Genomic DNA, 21,344 nt, shown 5'->3' on the forward strand with positions numbered 1-21,344 from the left:
GTGTGTGTGTGTGTGTGTGTGTGGAGAGTGAAGGGGTTTGGATTTGGGTCATAGATTTAATTTATGGATTTAAGGAGATGAGGACATTGAATGCATTGTATGCTGTAGCAATTAAAAAATGATCACAGTTTAGTCCACACAGACTAATGTTGTACTCACTGTTTGAAGAGTTTTGAAAGTGACCTAAGGTTCGAGAAAGGATTCCTAAATGTTCAAACATTTTACCTTCTGGGGTACAACAGCTTGTCACTTCGGTGGCCTCTTTAGAGGGACAACTTTATATCTTGTTTACCCCTTATTTACAATTATGCACCTTACAGGTATTACTTCTCTGAGGTAACCCTCAATATGCACATTTTAGGGTTCAATAAGGTACAAAGATATCCCCTCAAGGTTACTGCCGCAGTGTTGCACCCTTAAAGGTACAATTTTTTCCACACACATTCATATTTATACAATCTCTGCCAACATTTCTGCCTGCACAACAGTTAATATTTCATCCAGAATGGCCTACAACCATCAAAACTCATCATACATCTCTAATACTATTCCACAAGCTGTTACCAAAACACTGAAAACCACATGACATAAAAATAGACAAACAACAGTAATAAATAAATATTTTAGCTTTAAGATATGCTTGATTTTTTATTTTATTTTTATTTTTATTTTTTTTACCTACTGTTACATACTAATATCATGCTAAAAAAAATGCCACTTCACTGTGTGAAATGCACTCATTATATGCGACTTTGAAGCATGTTGTAGACTCGTGTGATTAAGCTTTATATAATTTTGCATTCCTATTCCATCTTTCTTATGACTGCTGTAGGTAAACAGCAGAATTTCTGTTTCAGAAGGACCGATTCCAAACAGGACTTGAGTTTTGGGACAAGCTGCGGGAGAGATTCAGCCGTCTGACTCCATTCACCCAGAACAAATGGTGACAGTGACCCACGCTGAGAGCCAATATGATGGTGTGAGAGTCTGTGGCATCATGTGGGGTTTGAGGAGAAGGATTTGTCGCTAATACAGAGACAATTTCACTGTGACAGACAGAGCAATCAGAGTGCAACTATTTTAAGTATCTTTTTAGCCTTTAAATTATGTTTATTCTTAAAAGTATATTTTTAAAAACTGTACTAGCAGATGATATAATATTAATAATAATTTAAAAGGCCACTTAAGTGACTTGAAGAGAGGCAATTTCATGATTGTTTCTTAACACATTGAAGTAGACTTTAAGTGCAATTTGTAATAATAAAAAATAACATTTTACTTTAAAGTAAATTTTACATTATAATTTAAATCATAATCTTATGTTAAAGTACACTTATTTTGACACGTAAATTACGATTTTTATGACGGTTTATGATTTTTACTTTAGCGTGTTATTCAATATTACGTTAAAAATTCAGATTTAAATGTACTAAATTGCAACTTAATCATTACAAAGGTTTAATTACAAATATATTTAAAAACATGACATACAAGTTTTAATAGAAATGACAGCAAAGTATACACTTTACCATAAATGCTTGTCAGTACATACAGCAGTTCTTTAACCATATTTCAAAGACAATAGAAGTAATTATAAAATGACATTTAAAGATGCATTTAAGTCCTACTTGAGTTCATTCTTTTAAGTTCAACTTGCATTTAATATAAATTTAAACTGTAATACATTTTATTTAATTGCATTTAACATGCAATTATATGTCTAAAAACATGTAGGTTGCACTTAAAGGGGTCATATGATGCGATTTCAAGTTTTCCTTTCTCTTTGGAGAGCACCATATGACCCCTTTAAGTATTCTTTTTCACTTGGTAGGAATGGAAAGATTTTCACCTTCTTCTGCTTCCTCAGAGGCCACTGATCATCCTGCTCCCAGGCTGAAATTATGTGTGGGAACGTGTATATTTCTGATGGAAATGACTGGATATATTGCAGTAACAACACCTACGAATTTTCCATCGTGTGGTCCAACTCCCGCTTTCCCAACACGCCTGCAGTTTAAGAGAGAACTTTCCAGTTTAATCTGAAACATCCCGATTATGACAGCCAGCACAGCTTGGGTGCTGAAGTCAAATAAAATCCTAATTACATTGCTTGCAAGGCCAAGAATTTACAGTTAGCACCAGGGATTAATATAAGTCGTCAGCAGGGGCTTAATGAGGGATGTTTGCTGCCTCATATCGCAGTTTTGGCAGAACCGATGCACGTCACTCTCCAAGCCAAGCCAGTGCAAGTGGCCCCTGAAATGACTGAACGTCATTTTTATCCTCAAATGACCTGCTATGGGAGGCAAATGTTCCAGTCTTATTACAGTCTCTGCTTTAGAGTTCGGTACCACCAACAGTTCTTGGATACAGAGCCAACCTGTTGCTTCCTTGTCGAAGGCTTTCCAGTGTATGCTCCCATCCAGGAGGTGGATCTTGAAAAAAAAATAACATCTCACTCTAGCTATGTTTCTGAAAAACTGCTAAAAATGTACCAATACATACAATACACTGCAATTACCAACTGAAATGAAACACTAGTGGCAGTAAAATACCAACAACTTTTATTCCTTTTCACACAAATTATGATTACTTGGGCAGATTATTGATTAATAAAAGGGCCTTTCGCACCGCGGGAACCTTTTCATAGTACCAGAACTAATTTCCTAAGGACTTATTTTCATGTGGTTCCTTGCAAAATACCATGTTATGTAACCTAAAAACACTTACCATAGTGCATGAGTTGTAAACTAAAACAATTTGACGTTTGCATCACATAACCAGCTCCATATGTTTGGCTTATCTGGTGTAGTAAACTTGCTTGATTGCGCACCCAGTACAGCATTAAACTTGAGACACAAAGCACTCAGGTATAAGTCCTGTGAAACACAAATCACGATTAAAGACCTCAAAGACCGTAGAAGCCAGATTAAATGGGATGATTGATTCAGCAGTGTGTATTTACCTCATGAGGGTTTGCTTTAGGTTTGTGAAGCTTTTAGCGCACCTCTCAGGACATTTCCGAACTGCCGCGATATAAACAACAACCAGTGTATTAAAATGTTTAACTGTTTGAAGAAAACTATTTAGTGAAAGACATTTTGCTTTAAAACTGCTGTGAAATGTGCTACAAGGAACGCAATATCATTTTGCAACCCTCATGCATGCTTTTTCATGACGCTGTGCTGCATCTGCAATGAAGGAAAAAAATTATATCGCTTATAGCACCTCTTGTGGACGTGTCATCTGTAAAATGCAGTGAAATAGACCTAGAGCAATGGATTTGTTTCTGCACTAATATAGCCAGGGTCACGTATTTCCAATGAGCCTGTGTTTCAGAGACATGGGGCTTGTTTCATTTACAGTCTGTTTATGTGGCTTTCCGAAGCACAGCAGAGGTGAGTTTAACTGAAGAGGTGTTTTTATAGGCCCTAAAGGGACTGTGATACATTTAACTTTCATTTCCATCAGCGGCATTGTGACTTAATTTGATTTGATCAGAATGTCACAACTGGTACAGAGAGGAGACGCTAATCCTGTAAAACTATGAGCGCAAGGGACTCGCTCTTCTCCAGGTGTTTCAGCGCCACAGTTCTCAGTGTGTTTGAGGGCAAATTTGTACCCAGAAGTGATATAAATCTGACAAAACCTCCTTTTGGGTATGTCCTCATTTGTAAAAACGGTATATTAACATGAGTTAACAACTTGTGTTAACATCTTGGACTGTTTTGGCTTGTAAACTGTGCTTGATCTGTGCAGATTTCTCTCCTGATTCAGACCACTTTTTCACTGGAGGAAGCGTTATTATGAACTTGTGTTTTAAAGTTAAAAGATCTTAATGATGGACTTGTTTCTACAAACACACAGTTTCACAAGACATTAACTGATGGACTGGAGGGGTGTGGATTGCTTGTGGATTATTGTGATGTTTTTATCAGCTGTTTGGACTCTCATTCTGACGGCACCCATTCACTGCAGAGCATCCATTGCTGAGACACTGATGCAGTGCTACATTTCTCCAAATCTGATGAAGAAACAAACTCATCCTAATCTTGGATTTTCTGAGGGTGAAGACATTTTCAACAAATTCTCATTTCATTTCACCTATTTCTTTAAACTTCACCAATTATTTTGTTTCTATGTCTTTCTAAAAGAGGAAAAATATTGAGCAAATAAGATGTTTTTGATCTGTTATTTTAGAGAACAAAACACTAATAATGAAAATGTAAAATTGAACACAATGTGTTATCTTGTGCATTGCAAACATAGCCAAGGAATATTTGCTGAACAGGATGAGTTCCTGTCTGAGAGTCTGTGCATGCAGCGCGGTTATTCATGCAGTCAAGCTATACTCTGATTTGATTTTCAATGTAGAGGCAGTGCACCTAATTAGTTGATATTCCCTCTACATCCTAATTAGTCTTCCTGACACTGGAATTAAAAACAGGAGCGGTATGTCCAATATAAAGTCTTTGATGAATGGTCCTGCTGGTCGTCTTGGACTTTAGGTGCAGGTCACATCTGCTAACGTGCTCACTGCAGGAATAAACAGCAGGGTCAACAGTCTGACGCCATAAAAACATGCTATGAAAATCTGGGATTCAAAATCGAATTTAAACTTGTGGCCAGTGGCAGAAACTGCTTGGACTGTGCAATTTCTTTCTTTAAGACTGGAAATAAGTCAGTTACATAAAAATGTAGATTGTCATAATTTGAAAATGTAAAACTGATACTCCTTGTACTAGTACTTTGCTAGCTTCAAGTTTTGCTCTTTGGTCTCTTTTTGCCTTATAAACTACCCATTTGTGCTTTTTTCAAAATTTATGCTACTTCACCTTGCGCTATTTTAGTGCATTTCTATATTTATACTGTTTTTATATTGTTTGGAAAATGCAAAAAAAAAAATTATGTTTCACATATTGTTTTATTTGCTTTCATCAAGCCACTAAATGTATTTGAAAGATGTATATAGATGTATATATAGAGTCCAATTTCATCACTTTCAAAATCTGTGGTTTTATTGTTATTACTCTGAAAAATAGACTACTTAAATATGTATTCATATAGATCGGTTTAAAACATATAAACATAAATATAGACAAAATAAAACATTATATTTAGAAATGCTGTAAAAATAAAACCATGTACACTGTAAAAAAAATTCCGTAAAATTTACGGTAAAAAACCAGCAGCTGTGGTTGCCGGAATTTTACCGTAAAAAAATACGATAGCAACGTTTTAGGTTTTATGGTTTTAACTTAAATTTACAGTTAAATAGCGTAATTTCATTAACTGATATAATGTTAATATACCAACCTTATTGAAGTACTGAAATCAGTTTTGTACCTTTGTAATACACTGATAACCACCAAATGCAGGAGGTGATGAGGAAGTCACATGATGAACCAAAACCCATCACGAGCAGCTTTTAAATAATAACATATATATAGAAGGTGCTCAGTGTCATTCACACAAACACTAAACACCAAACCATTTAACAGGTTTTTATTGTAGCATTTTTTACAGTGTATATCTATACGGGCTAAACTACTGCTTTATTTAACAAATACTGTAGTTTAAAAATAAAAAAATAAAACATATAGTTATAAGCCTCTTCTTTTTACTCTGGGATCACACTGGGTAAATTATTTTACCAAACGTGAACATGGGAAACAAAGAATTCATTATATATGACACATAAACACTCTTTAAGTGAACTTTTGGTGACCCGAGTCTGATGGAGCAGAAGAGGGAGAGGAGAGAGGGACTGGTATGTCTGCAATCTTTGCCCAGTGGAATGTGAAAGCAGTGTGGATTGTTCTTTCCCTGCTGCAAGCTGCTGGAATGACAACTTTCCCATGTGACAACTAGCCCCGATTATATATATATATACTGACTATATGATTTTCTGTGTCTGGTAATAAAATATTTCTGAACCAAGCAGGCTCTCTTATCTATTCCAGTGCAGTTTTCTTCAGATGTTTGTGAGGTTTACAGGGATTCAGTGGTCGCGGCAGCCACGGAGCGGCGCAGTGTGTGTGTGTGTGTGTGTGTGTGTGTGTCTGCGGGGCGGCTCCAGTTTCAAACACAGCGCCCATCTTTAACACAACACAACCGGATAAGCTCCGTCCCGTAGCGAGATACCGCCGTTCATGTAAGTTATTCTCAACAGAACTCGTTATTCTCCGCGAATGTGTGTGACTGGCGCGGCGGGCTTTGATCTGGTCGGCTTGAGATACATTGTTACAAACGCGCTTTTGTTGGAACGAAACAGTGTCGCTCGCGCATCATCGATTCTTTGATGAAAGCCGCCGTGCGTCGTTATTTTAATGCCGTCTCCCGAACTTTATTTGCTCCGTTTGGTCAACTTTTCTCGTCGTCCGTCGCGCCAGCAGCCTGTTGCTTCATTCCGTGCTCGGTACGAAAAGCGGATTTTATTCCCGACAGGCCTGCGGATACAAAGAGATCAGCGAGTAACGGGACACGCGTTATCTGACACACTGTCCCAAGACAGACACGTTTATCTGCCTAGTTTTGATTCTGTCGCTATATGAAGGTCCCATTACAGCTATTTTTTTTTTTTTCTATTTTTGAAGCATTTTATGTGTATTTAATTTTTTTCCTTTGTGCTAGACGCATTCTTCAAAAAAGAAATGCATCACAAAATACGGTCTAAACAAAGAGTGAAATAAACAGCGCGCTTCAGATACTCAACTATTGTAGATCAATTTGTCCCTCAGCTGTGACATCATTTCCACCAGCAGCAACAGTTGTGTCCCTAAAGTTAGTGTACTTGCTTGGTTACCAAGGAGACGAGCATGCGATGAGACGTGACGAAAATCACTTGTGAGGATTTTTATTAGATGTCATTAACAATCAAACTACCAAATTATTAAAATATTATTTCATTACGTGTGCTTAGACATAAATGCGAGTTATTAAATTAGTCTCAGTAAGACAAAGCAGCGAGCCATTTTATTACAATTTGTTTCCAATAAATATTTTTTTAACGCAAAATAACTTTAGATGTAGGCTACAGTGTAAGAAATTAAGTAAAACAAAATATTCGAATTTACAAGGAAGTAGCCTCCTATTTCAGTCTTCCTACATCAAAATTGCATGTTTAATTCAATGGTGCTTGCCTTTTCTTTGTAATTATGTGAAATGTACTGGCAATTTCTGAGTGAAAATAGTTTCAAAGTAAATCCTACATTCTCTAGTAAAATCTGCATTGCAAAAATATGACAAAATCACACAATTCTGGTGTGCTGCATGTGTTTGGACATTGTTAGTAGACAAGCTGAACTAGTGAGAAAAAGTGTGTTTTGAGGGACTTAAGGGCCAAAAAAAAAAAAAAACCCACACAAAATGACACGTCAGACCCGTTTCTGTGCTTCAGTCTTTATTTGTGAGCCCAGTTATTTTGCAGTAACTTCAGGCCGTGAGTTTCTTTACCTTATATACATTTTCTTAATCTGAAATTGTGTGACCCAAATAATGCGTACTTGAAACAATCTGGCAATCATTTTCAATGTTTCAACAGCTGCTGTGGATCAGAATCTCTTTAATATGCAGATAACAGGCCAGCTACATCTGTGTGACATCAAATAGTGATATTTCATTCATTACTTCATCACCCTGTAATTGCAGAGTAATAAACACTATTTAACTAACTTATCTTTGATATATGGTGTGTCTTTGTTGCAGAAATGGCATACGCATCTGTTTGAAATGACTTTTTGTTTGGTCGTGGCTGCATGTTGTTTTACTCGTGTAGTGTGTAGGAGAGAAAAGACTTGATCTTCTCTTGTAGCGTGTCTCCGTCACGTTAATTAAACCTGCATGATGGGAGGGAGGAAGAAGTTAATCCTCACGTAAGAGCATTAGTCCATATGACCACAGCAGCGAGGCTAACATATAGAGGGCATTTAGCCGAGCGGATAGTGATACTGACGGTTATTGCTATTCTAATGCAGTGGTTTTGCTTCAGTATTAAGATTTGGTGATCCAGCTATTCTGTTCCTAAATGTTTATGATGCAAACGTTGACAAATTGTTTCCTACAATCAAATGTTGAAATGTATTAGTGTTACCATAAAATGCATAGTGGAGATCCTCAATTTTGGTTTCTAAATTTCGATGGTTTGATGCTCTTGGTACCCAATAATTCAAAGGACGAAACAAAAAATAGTAAGCCATGCTCATCCTGTATTTAACATAGTCTGGGATTTTTTTCTTCTTCTTCATTTATTAACATTTCTGTTCAAAAGTTTGGGGTTGGTATGATTTTTTAAAATGTGTTTTAAAAAATCGTCTGCTCACTAAGGATACAGGTATTCAAGGGCAGGCTTTAAGATGGCTACCACTTTGTTCATTTAAATGGGGAGTCATCTCAATTATCACCAGTAAAATATGGAGTGCCACAAGGATCTGTCTTAGGTCCTCTGCTATTTTTTATTTAAAATAACTGTTTCTATGTGAATATCTGTTAAAATGTAATTTATTTCTGTGATGCAAAGCTGAATTTTCAGCATCATTACTCCAGTCTTCAGTGTCACATGATCTTCAGAAATCATTCTAATATGCTGATTTGCTGCTCGAGAAACATTTATGATTATTATCAATGTTGGAAACAGTTGTGCTGACAAATATTTTTGTGGAAACTGATCATTTTTACTTTTCAGGATTCTTTGATGAATAGAAAATTCAAAAGCATTTATTTGGAATAGAAATCTTTTGTAACATTATAAATGTCTTGACTGTGTTACCCTTATCAGAAAATGTCAAACATCTAGACGCTGTCCAGACTGCTGATAGGGCAAGAATTTAGTCTCTGGCTGACCTCTGATAGGAAATAATGCACACTGGACTGTTTTACGTCAGCTCTGGTTCTTCAGTAAATCTCATCCTCCTCTCATTGTAGTCAGTGATGATAAAAAACTCCCACAATGGCAGCTGTTCACTGCAGACCTGTCGCTTACAGACGTCTCTAAAGAAACCAGAGCCAGTCTCTGTGTCCCATCGTCATGGGAACCACGGGGTGGTCAGAAATCTGAGGGTGCAAAAAAAAATCAAAATATTGAGAAAATCATCTTTAAAGTTGTCCAAATGAAGTTCTTAGCAATGCATATTACTAATCAAAAATTAAGTTTTGATATATTTACGGTAGGACATTTACAAAATATCTTCATGGAACATGATCTTTACTTAATATCCTAATGATTTTTGGCATAAAAGCAAAATTTATAATTTTGACCCATACAATGTATTGTTGGCTATTGCTACAAATAGGCTATACCTGTGCTACTTATTACTGCTTTTGTGCTCCAGGGTCACAGAGTCAAGTGAAATTATAAATAAATAGTTCATCCATAATGAAAGTTGTCATTGTTTGCTCACTTTTTATGTTACTCCAGACAATAGCTTTATTTAGGAAACATACTGAAATTTTAAGTTTCTCCACTAAAGCTCTCAAGCCTTATTCTGCTTTCTGCAAATACAGACTGGTGCTCTACATTCATTTATTTTATTTCTGATTTATTTCAATCACCAAAAATCTATTTTTAATAGTTTTAGTTGACAGCAGCAACATTGCACAGCATTGTATGTACGAATTGGTACAGTTCTGTATTTACAAACAATAAAATGAATGTCATGTCCTTGTCCCTTTTGTCAAATGCACTTGTAACAGCTAAACTGTGTTGATTTCAGGCATGACGTAAGTCTAGGTAATGAGGAAAGACAACAAGAGAGAGGAAGGACACACAAGATGATCGAAGCAACGGGTAAGTTCATTTATTTTTGCATTTCTGTGGAAATATGGCCTCTGATGTCTGATTGGTCTGCACAGGATTGTGGGTAATTGACCGTTCGCAGGGAGCTTGATTGACAGGCGATCTGACCAATCAGAATGCGGATATTATGTGCCGCTGCTGCTATCCACCATCTTGCCCGACAGCTACTGAAACTTTTTCAATATAACTAAATATAAAAATGTGCGCAGGGTTAAGCTGTGCTGTTGCTGGCTGCCACAGTAACGGTAATAAGCTAAAGGAATTCCTTTAAAGTTACATGTCCGGCTCTGAGTGCATGGCTTGCAGCGCTTAAGTTAAAATACTGAGTGTGAAATAATAAAATGATAAGTTAAAACGTGTGCTCTTATCATTCTGTGGCCATTCATGTTGTGCCAAGTGCCATAAGATCAGAGTGAATGAGCTGAATCTCACAAAACCTGTCAGGAGCATTTCAGAGCAATATTCAACCCTAAAATCAAAAGACGAAATTGTATTTGTGAGGCTGCATATCCTTTATACAAAATGTAATTTAAATAACTATAATTCTTAAATAATAATAATAATAATAATAATTAGATTTTGGAGTGAAATATGAGCTTGGCAAGTTCTTGACATGTTTTGTAAGATAATCCCATGTAGTCCTTTGTTTGTTTGTTTTTAATAAAATTTGCTTGTAACATTTATGCATTTTACATTTTTGCATTTAGCAGATACTTTCATCCAAAGCAACTTGTTCTAACAGAGTGAACGTTTTGGAAAGTTCAGCCATTATTTAACCAGAAAATAAAAACAAGCAAAAGCATAGTAATTAGAAATTATTAAAAATTAATTGGACTGAAATATGACCTGGACAGGTTCTTGGCATGTTTTGATAAATCCATGTAATCCTTTAAGACAACAGATTTGAATTTTATGTAGAAATATAAAAGTTTTATTTGTAGAAAAGTAGTCATTAAGTGTGTTGCTGGTTAAATGTATATCCAATATTTATTTATTTATTAATTTAGTTAGTTCTAATCATAATTAACTACCGTACTACAGACCAAAACTCCAGATCTTTACATCCTGGAGATTTGAGTTAGAATTAATTAGAGTTAAGTTTTTATAATTTTAAAGAAACTGATCGTTTTAAATTGATCAAAAGTGACAGTAAAGAGATTTCTGAAGGATCATGTGACACTGAATTTGCTGAAAATTCAGCTTTGATCACAGGAATAAATTATATTTTAACATATAATCAAATAGAAAACAGTTATTTTAAATTGTAATAATATTTCACAACATTACAATTTTTACAGTATTTTTAATAAAAATCTTATTATAACCCCAAACTTTTGCGCACACATAAAGCTGATCTTAGTTTTGCGTCTGCCACTGGCCAACAGCTCAAGCTTCTCTGTAAAGTGCTGGAGTTACTTTCCATGCCACCGATGTGTCCAAAAGCCATATACGGCAGAAAGGAAAAGTGTGTGACTCTGTGTGAGAGTTTGCTTGCTCTTGCTGCTTGTTGTGGGGTTGTTTACAGTCAGTGGTTTCTGAAGAGCTGCACATACTCCACACACACTGCTTTAGTCACACTCGGTGAGAATGGAAATGACCTAGACTTCTGCAGACAAACCTGGAGGCTCGAGCGGCTCCCTATGGCAGGATTCTGGGGCTTATCCAGGCGTTCGCCAGGCATGGCTGCACAAACCAGTCTCACACAACAGCTCAGTCACCCTCACATACACACTGCATACCTGCTGGCGGCTCATATATGAGAAATAAGTTGCTTATTACATGTACGTATTTAGCAGATGCTTTTATCCAAAGCAGCTCATTCCACCAGAGAGGAGCAGAGAGAGTGAAGGTTCTGGAAAGCCACTTTGTGCCTCGTTGTGAAGGAATAAAAAAGTGCCGATAGCTGACAGGAGAGCGCTATTTATGTTTCATTCTCTCAGCCTTATTTGAGCAGGAGAATAAAAACTCTTGAGACTTAAAATCTCTTTTACAAGAGTATGCTGGCCAAGATAGGCAGCAGCACTTGTCTTGTATATGCACAAAATAAGACACAATACATAAAAATAAAAACTCACACAGTGGCTATAATTATCATAAAATATGCAGTCAGAAATATTTCGGAAATTAGCAAATGCTGTAATGAAGACTTGTGTTGCGTTTCCCACAGCATAAGCCTAAGGAGATCATAGAAAATAGTGGCATGATCTAAAATATTTAGGCCTAAATGTATTTGAATTGCATATAAAATATCGGTCCATTGCAGATTTAACATAAACAAATTTAATGGGAGTCATACATAAATTAAACCAGTCAGGAAAATAGTCTTTTTTCCCTCAAAAAATCAGAACTGTGAGATAAAAAGTCACATTTACATTTGTTTTATTTTTTATTCAGTGATAGAAACAGCTTCCATAAAAATCTGTTCATCGTCAAAGAAATTAAATTTATTAAGATATAAAATATGTCTATATAAATATAAGATATGACCAGCTGTGGAACAGGCTATATTTAGTTAGTTAAAATGTACGCGATTGAAACAAATCAGATTTATTGATGATAAATATATAAAGCTGGTTATTGTGCATTTAAACCTTCAGTTTATTAGTACTAATACAGAAATCTGACCTATTAATGTATGACTGATAAATATGCATCACCTTATGTTTGTTAGTTTATGTTAAAACCGTTTGATCCAAATGGATGCAAATTCTACATGTAATTAGTGCTGGGCGGTATACCGGTTCATACCGAATACCGGTGTTTATTTTTGTTATGATATGAATTTTTAAAATACCGCAATACCGGTGTATGTCGCTTAAACAACGTTCGGAACGCGACACTGTTTGAAACGGGTCTCTTTTCACTGTTGCACTGTTTCACTGTTGTCCGAAACTGAAGCTGTAGAACTAATAGAACGTGATGACACAGAAATTCAAATACATAAATGTTACATTTAAGCCAAAATATTTATTTGAGTGTACATGGGCGTACAATATTGTGAAACGCAGCCCAGATCTCTTAAATTAGTGCACAACAGTCAGAGATCATATTATATTATGTGGGTTATAGTCTAATTAATAAGCTCCACCCTATAAATTGTCCTATGTGCAAGTTTTTTTCCAGCTTTCGCTGTGAATTATTGACTCTCTTGCTCTTGTTCAGTGAGAGGAATGTGTGCTCTAGCATTCATACCCATGAGGCATCAGGCTGTGCGATTAGAAGACAAAGCACCTCCTCACGGCAATGAAATCCTCCACAGAAAACACTCCACGCCGCTCTGAAGATGAACGGATGCGAATCCACTCTTCCCTCAATTATTTAAATATTCCCTGAATATTTAAGTGGAATAATGTACCTGTGTGAGAAAGAAAGTGAATTATAGAAAACATTTCTACCGCAGCTCATCACAGACTGAAGGATCTATCAGCGCTTCTGACACGATACTCAAACTTTAGTGAACAAACAGAAATGAAAGGCTGTCAAAGCTGGAATAGTTTCTGTGATTGGAAATAATTTCTGACGGTGGTCTCCAGAGTTTCGTTACAGGTGTGTGTGTGTGTGTGTGTGTCTGTGTCTGTGTCTGTGTGTGTGATACCCAGATACCCAGCGCTGTCTGCAGGCGGTGGAGAGGTTACAGTCTCGCTTGAAAGAAAAGGGAGCAGATGTTCCTGCTGAGGAGAAGCTGAATCTTCTGAAGGCGGTCCTGCAGAGTCCTCTGTTTCACCAGATCCTCGCCCTGCAGAAATCAGTGCAGCATCTGAAGGAGCATGTAAGAAAAAGCACAACACTGGAAATAACACTTCTGTTTTGTTAGCCAAACAACAAACCATTTCAAACAGAGAAAAAAATAATAATTTGATTTATTTACCCTCCATGTGACTTGAATTGGAAATTTCAAAGAATGTTCATATAAGGACAGGTGCAAAAAACACTTTAAAAGAGCGTTTAGTTTGAGAACTGCTCACTCATGGAATGGATCATTGTGTAAACCAATCATTTTTTTCACCTATTCTTTTCAACTAGTTTATTCCTGTTTATATTTGGACCGAGTAATTTGTTTACAAATCAAACTAAATGATTTATTCACAAATCAGACAGGGGTGCCGTTTCCCAAAAGCAACTATGGTCTTAAGTTCCATTGAACTCTGTTGGTAAAGACGGAACTTGCGACCATAGTTACTTTTGGGAAACACACCCCAGATTTAAAAATAGAGTTCACCCAAAAATTTAAATTCTTTCATTTACTCACCCTATGTCGTTCCAAACCTGTATGACTTACTTTCTTCTGTTGAGCACAAAATAATATATTTTGAAGAATGTTGGTAACCAAACAGTTGGCGGTACCCATTGACTTCCATAGTATGGAAAAAAAAAATACTATGGAAGTCAATGGGTAGCAGTGGGTAGTTTGAGTGAACTATCCCTTAACTATTCCTTAACATGGTGACAACATGCAACATACATGAGGTCAAAAATGTAGCATATTACTGTTTGAAATGTGTATTACATCCACTACTGTTCAAATGTTTGGGGTCATTTCAAATAAATGCTGTTCTTTTGAAGATTTTGAATGTTGAAAGTATCATTATTAATAATTGAGCAGCAAATCAGCATCTTAGAATGATTTCTGAAGGATCATGTGACACTGAATACTGGAGGAATGATGCTGAAAATTCAGCTTTGATCACAGAAATAAATTACATTTTACAATATATTCACATAGAAAGCAGTTATTTGAAATGGCAAAAATATTTACAATTTTGTACTGCATTTACTGTACTTTTGATCAAATAAATACAGCCTTGGTGAGCAGAAGAAACTTGTTTCAAAAACATTTTAAAAATCGTACCAATTCCAGCAGTGTAAATGCTTGGAAATGTAAAACTGATGTTCATTACTGGTGTAGTTAAGCAAAAGATCTAAATATATATATATATATAAGTGAACCGTATATATTGCACAGTATGCTGCCTCGTGTCTTTGGTCATTTCAGACATGCTGTAGTCACAGCTAATCTTAAGATTTGTGTCTCAGTTAATTATTCAATGATTTGTTTTGACAGTCTGCTGTGAATCTTTGCTCCCCTGATCTGAGCTGATTGAGATTACGTGATTATTCGAATCACAAACAATGCAAATACTGGAAAATATTCATAAGTAAGGCACAGCCTAATTATTTAGGGAGAAGCTTCACTCATTGGGCAGATTTGGGGTTTTGGAGCTCTGTGTGTTCATGGAGAGTTTGGCGCCGGCAGCCGTTCGGTCTGAAGTATGCGAGTTATTTACATCCACTACTGTTCAAAAGTTTGGGGTCATTTCAAATAAATGCTGTTCTTTTGAAGATTTTGAATGTTGAAAGTATCATTATTAATAACTGAGCAGCAAATCAGCATCTTAGAATGATTTCTGAAGGATCATGTGACACTGAAGACTGGAGTAATGATGCTGAAAATTCAGCTTTGATCACAGAAATAAATTACATTTTACAATATATTCACATAGAAAGCAGTTATTTGAAATGGCAAAAATATTTACAATTTTGTACTGCATTTACTGTACTTTTGATCAAATAAATACAGCCTTGGTGAGCAGAAGAAACTTGTTTCAAAAACATTTTAAAAATCGTACCAATTCCAGCAGTGTAAATGCTTGGAAATGTAAAACTGATGTTCATTACTGGTGTAGTTAAGCAAAAGATCTAAATATATATATATATATAAGTGAACCGTATATATTGCACAGTATGCTGCCTCGTGTCTTTGGTCATTTCAGACATGCTGTAGTCACAGCTAATCTTAAGATTTGTGTCTCAGTTAATTATTCAATGATTTGTTTTGACAGTCTGCTGTGAATCTTTGCTCCCCTGATCTGAGCTGATTGAGATTACGTGATTATTCGAATCACAAACAATGCAAATACTGGAAAATATTCATAAGTAAGGCACAGCCTAATTATTTAGGGAGAAGCTTCACTCATTGGGCAGATTTGGGGTTTTGGAGCTCTGTGTGTTCATGGAGAGTTTGGCGCCGGCAGCCGTTCGGTCTGAAGTATGCGAGTTATGCTGGAACAGAGGAATGGAGATTATCAAATCCCCAGCGGCCTTCCCTCTCGCTCTCTTCACACACATACTTATGAACCGCAGAGCGGAACGCTGTTAACAGCCTGTGTGGAAGAAGGAAACCATCTAATGTCAGTCTGAAAGTTATGGACTCGTATAGAACAGAGCTGATGACCCTTGTGAAAAAGAAGTGCACTTAACTCTATAGAATGTGCACTTGTAGTCTACTTCAAATCTTGAGTGTTGATTTTTATAAAACTGTACTTGCAGATAATATAATATCAATTAAATAAAAAGCCACTTAAGTGACTTAAAGAGAGACACTTTCATGACTGTTTCTGAACACACTTAAGTACACTTTTAAAAAGTGAAATTTGAAATAATGTCAAAGTTTTAAAAAGCACATGTTAAGGACTTGATTATCATTTTATCTTTAGTGTGTTGTTTGATATTACATTTAAAGTTAATATATTTTATATGCACTAAATTGCAACTTCATCATTACAAATGTGTAATTACAAATATATATTAAATGCATGACAGACGAGTTTCAATAGAAGTGACATTAAAGTATATTGTAGTTGATCATAAATGCTAGTCAGTACATTCAGCAGTACTTTAACCATAATTTAAAGACAATAGAAGTAATTATGGAATTACATATAGACCCGGTTTCACAGACGGGGATTAGAGTAAACCAGGATTAGATCAAAGTTCAATTAGGACATTTAAGCATTTATTTTATGAACGTGCTTAGAAAAAAAACATTACTGGTGTGCATCTTGAGACAAAACAAAGGCACTGGTATATTTTAAGATCAGTCAGTGCAAGTTTCTTTCAGTTGAAACAGCTCAGACTTACATTTTAGTCTAGGACTAGGCTTAAGCCTTGTCTGTCAAACCGGGGGATAAGGATGTACTTAAGTCCTACTTAAGTGGGTCAAAAAACACTCATTTAACAAATTTAATTTAATTGAAAAATAACATGCAATTAAGTGTCTGAAAACAATACGTTCAGTTCACACTTAAGTATACATACCTATTTCCATAATAAGTGCTATTTTTAACAGTATTCTAAAGTGTGCTTATTTTTCACAAGGGGAGACACACACAAGTAGATTTTTACATGCATTTGCTATAGGAAGTAACGCTGTTAACAGCCTGTGTGGAAGAAGGAAACCATCTAATGTCAGTCTGAAAGTTATGGACTCGTATAGAACAGAGCTGATGACCCTTGTGAAAAAGAAGTGCACTTAACTCTATAGAATGTGCACTTGTAGTCTACTTCAAATCTTGAGTGTTGATTTTTATAAAACTGTACTTGCAGATAATATAATATCAATTAAATAAAAAGCCACTTAAGTGACTTAAAGAGAGACACTTTCATGACTGTTTCTGAACACACTTAAGTACACTAAGTGAGCTTTGTAATAATGTTTTACTTTAAAGTTGTATTATGTACTTATTTTGATGTGTTGAATAACATGTACAGTACTTGATTGTAATTTTAACTTTAGTGTTTTTGATATTTGATTTAGTATTGTTTTGATATATTATTTACAGTTAATATATTTTAAATGTACTAAATTGCAGCTTCATCAAATGTTTAATTACAGTTATATTTAAATACATGACATACTAGGAATGACATTAAAGTATATTTTAATTTACCATAAATGCTTGTCTGTACATTCAGCCATACTTGAACCATATTTCAAAGCCAACAGAAGTAATTATGAAATTACATATTATTAAGTCCTACTTAAGTGGGCCAAAACCACTTTAAAGTTCAGCTAATTGCATTTTAATATACATTTAAATAGCCAAACTTATGTTTGGGGACCAATTCTCACTATCAACTAACTATTAACTATTAATTTTGCCTCAATAAATTCCTAATTTGCTGCTTATTAAAAGTTAGTAAGATAGTTGTTAAGTTTAGGTGTAGGGTCGTATAAAAAGATCTAAAATATGGTCATGCAGAATAAGCCATTAATATGTGCTTTATAAGTACTAATAAACAGCCAGTATTCTAGTAATATGCATGCTAATAATCAACTGGTTAATAGTGAGAATTGGTCCCTAAACTAAAGTGCTACCTTTTATTTAAATGCAATTAACATGCAGTGATGTGTCTGAAAATATTACATTCAGTTCACACTTAAGTATATACTTATTTCTGTAATAAGTGCTATTTTTAACAAGTGTACTTATTTTTCACAAGGGGAGACACAAACAAGTAGATTTTTCTATGCAGTTTCTAATAAGAAAATGTGTTACTTAGGCAAAAGTAAACATCCCGATTTCTTTAGCAAACACCTTTAATAACCCGAGAAGAGTTTCTTTCGGTCCACACTAACCTCCGGGGTTGTTTATGCCAACTGCTGCGTCTGGCTTTGTCTGTGTTGCTATAGTTACCAGAACGCAGAGAGAGAGAGACATGAGTTCATGTGTGAAGTGGAGCAGAAGTAATTTTTGAAACGTGGACGAGCCAAACTGGAGGCCTAATCCTCTTACACGGGAAGACTAACAAATACAGGCTCTCGCAGAGCTGACATAGTTTCGAGCGTGTTCAAAGCTTGTGCACGATCAGCAACCGAGCCGGGAGTCTGCGGCGCTTAATCTGAAGGGCCTCTGGGAGACTTTTATGAACATTAATGTTTACTGCAGCAGACTGAAGAGCGGCCGTTCGTGTGCAGAAGAGCCACATAAAACTTGCAGAACCTGACATAATGGTTTGTTAAAGGGACAGTTCACCCAAAAATTACAATTCTGTCATCATTTACTCTCCCTGGTGTCGTTCCAAACCTGTATGAGTTGCTTGCTTCTGTTAACCACAAAAAAGACATTTTGAAGAATGCTGGTAACCAAAGAGTTGACAGTAGCCATTGACTTCCATAGTATGGCATAGGGATGCACAATATTGGATTTTTGCCAATATCCGATATGCCGATATTTTTCAACTCATTTTGGCCGATACCAATATATTTCCTTTTGTTTGGAAACAACACCAAGTTTCTCCTGTGCAGGGATTATAAACAAATCATTTTTAATTTTGGTTAGTTTTTGACAAAAAAACTTATTTGTTAGAATTAAATGAACAATTAATGAAGTTCTTTTATTATGAGACTACACTGAAAGCTGATAATAACTATAAATCAATCACTGCATTTTTTTTCTCAGAGAAGTACAGTGGTAACCTTAACATTTAATTTGAAGATTTAACATTTGTAGTTGGTCTAAAGCAAAAGAGTTGTGAAAATTCTGAAAATCTTTTAGAGCTCCTTGTAGTTTTCATAATCGGTTTGAAAAAAAAAAAAATTATGTATATATATATATATATATATATATATTACACATTAATGAATAAATCTGTATCCACCTTATTCTTCCCGTAAAAATGGGCGTGGCCATTTGTAAGTTTTATGGGTCGCTTTCGGTCTCATCTGCGTCCAGCTATTTTTAGCTGTACAAAACCGCTCATTTTGTCTTACCATATTATGTTAGTGTATTATCTTAATTATGAACACTCTGACTTGTATTGCAAACAGTTTTACCGTTTACTGCACGTTGTTATTCTTCTCGTTATTTCCCTAATGAACTGGAAGTCTCACTCATAGGCTTACATCCGTGTTTAGGAATAAGGTGGATATCAAATTATTTAATTTACAAGTGTCATGTTTGTGATTTTTATTCATGTAAACTATATAATCTGACCTTTAAATCAAAGCATACTCGTTGTTTTATGACACTGATTGCTGCTTTATTAATCCGAATTACAATCAGAATCACAACCTTAATGTTATTTCTGTATGTTACTTTCATTTTATTACAAGTAAGCCAACAGCGCCCCCTAAGTAAATATAACGCCACACTGCTGACGTGATGTTATCACTGTCACACCCTGAGCACATGTGAGCTATTCATTTTATCGGCAAGGCATATCGGCATAATTTTTCATATCGGGCCGATGCCGATGTTTACATTTTAAGCCATTATCGGCCGATTCCGATATCGTTCCGATAATATCGTGCATCCCTAGTATGGCATAAATACTATGGACATGAATGGTACCGTCAACTTCTTTTTTTTTTCACAAAATAGGTGAATAAATAATAAATGACAGAGTTCTCATTTTTGGCTGAACTATTCCTTTAATAAGTCACCAACACATTAGATGTTCATGTGGAATAGACTCACAAACACTGATATAACAGCAAGGAGTGCAGATCGGTGAAACCGAGCCGGAAAGACAATGGTTTAATAAGCAATTAAATTCAAACAAACAGCAAATGTTTTAAGGAAATGACTTAACACATTGCAATGTGAAGTGCTTGTTATTTTTCTCACAGAGAGATGCTTTTTTGGGGCACGTTTTGTCGCGGTAATTGATGTGAAATGGTTTGTACTTCATCAGGAGTGTGCGCTCGAGTCGGGGAGGGAAATAAAAAGTTAATTAAGCAGCTCCTGGATGTAATGAAAAACATGTGTGCACAGATGGCTGGGAGGACAAATTATCACCAGAAATTATCAAAACAAATGAGTTTTCCACGCTCTTTCAGGGCTATTTATATTTTTAGATGCTCAGTGAAAAAAGCTGAATGGTTGGAACACACAAAGCGAGGAGTGATTTGGGCTGTTTTTCTGTCACTCTTCTCCGTCCATCCGTCCATCCATCGTTCTATTGTTCCATCCATCCATCGATTGTTCGATCCTTCATTCTATTCTATAGTATCATTCTATACTGGGGGTGTGCCCGAAGCGTGAATCCTTATAAGGCACGGAAAACAAATAACGATTCCTAACACCATGTCTACACCGGACGCGAGAGGTGCGGCAAAATACTATAGAACCACTGATCTATAATAGAGAATAATTATATATAGATCAGTGTATAGAACTTATTATATCAGTGATGCGGTCTACACTGGATTCGGCACGGCGCGACAGTAAACTGCTGCCACGTTCTATTTCTGAAGTGCTGACACAAATTCCAAATGATTTTCAACGGTCGCTTTGTCTCATCCAGTGCAGACAGACTTTAGCTGATGCGGCACGGTGCGGCGCGACACGACAACTGTAACGGTTGCCTGTTACATTACAGTACATAAAATTTCACTTGCCACATAAACAGAGTAAGGAGAGATGACTGAGGACGATGGTGAATGATTTGCAGATCCTGAGCACCACTGACAAACATCTAATTTTGTAAAATGTGTGGTATTGCCCTCCATAGTATTAACAGACTATAAACAGACTTTGTGCAATCGCGAATCTCGAAAGAGAAAGTGAAACTAAAAAGTGATCGTGCATTCAAAAGCAGTTTCAATGCCAGGTATAATAGCGGCTCCCCGATGCCCGAAATATACGTAGTATAATTACCCAACGATATAACTGCGAGGGAAAATATTGAAATATATATTTTCCTCCCATCTCGTATTTATTCCCTTTAGGGGTTCCGTATACACGTCATTTTCTTTCCGAACACGGTATTG

General features: G+C 35.9%; 1 protein-coding gene across 1 annotated transcript in view; it reads left to right on the forward strand.

Annotated features, from left to right (window-relative positions):
• The first annotated feature begins 6,017 nt into the window (after positions 1 to 6,017).
• mpdz (multiple PDZ domain crumbs cell polarity complex component) overlaps positions 6,018 to 21,344 on the forward strand; it is an 80,672-nt gene continuing 65,345 nt past the window's right edge. Inside the window, exons 1-3 of the mRNA XM_016535702.1 lie at positions 6,018 to 6,154; positions 9,711 to 9,784; positions 13,393 to 13,562. Coding sequence (XP_016391188.1) covers positions 6,153 to 6,154; positions 9,711 to 9,784; positions 13,393 to 13,562 — 246 coding nt within the window. The 5' untranslated portion in view covers positions 6,018 to 6,152. The remainder of the gene's footprint in view (positions 6,155 to 9,710; positions 9,785 to 13,392; positions 13,563 to 21,344) is intronic.

The sequence above is a fragment of the Sinocyclocheilus rhinocerous genome, unplaced genomic scaffold, assembly GCF_001515625.1.
Source record: "Sinocyclocheilus rhinocerous isolate Xijiao unplaced genomic scaffold, SAMN03320098_v1.1 scaffold1898, whole genome shotgun sequence".
In the NCBI taxonomy this organism is placed as follows: Eukaryota; Metazoa; Chordata; class Actinopteri; order Cypriniformes; family Cyprinidae; genus Sinocyclocheilus; species Sinocyclocheilus rhinocerous.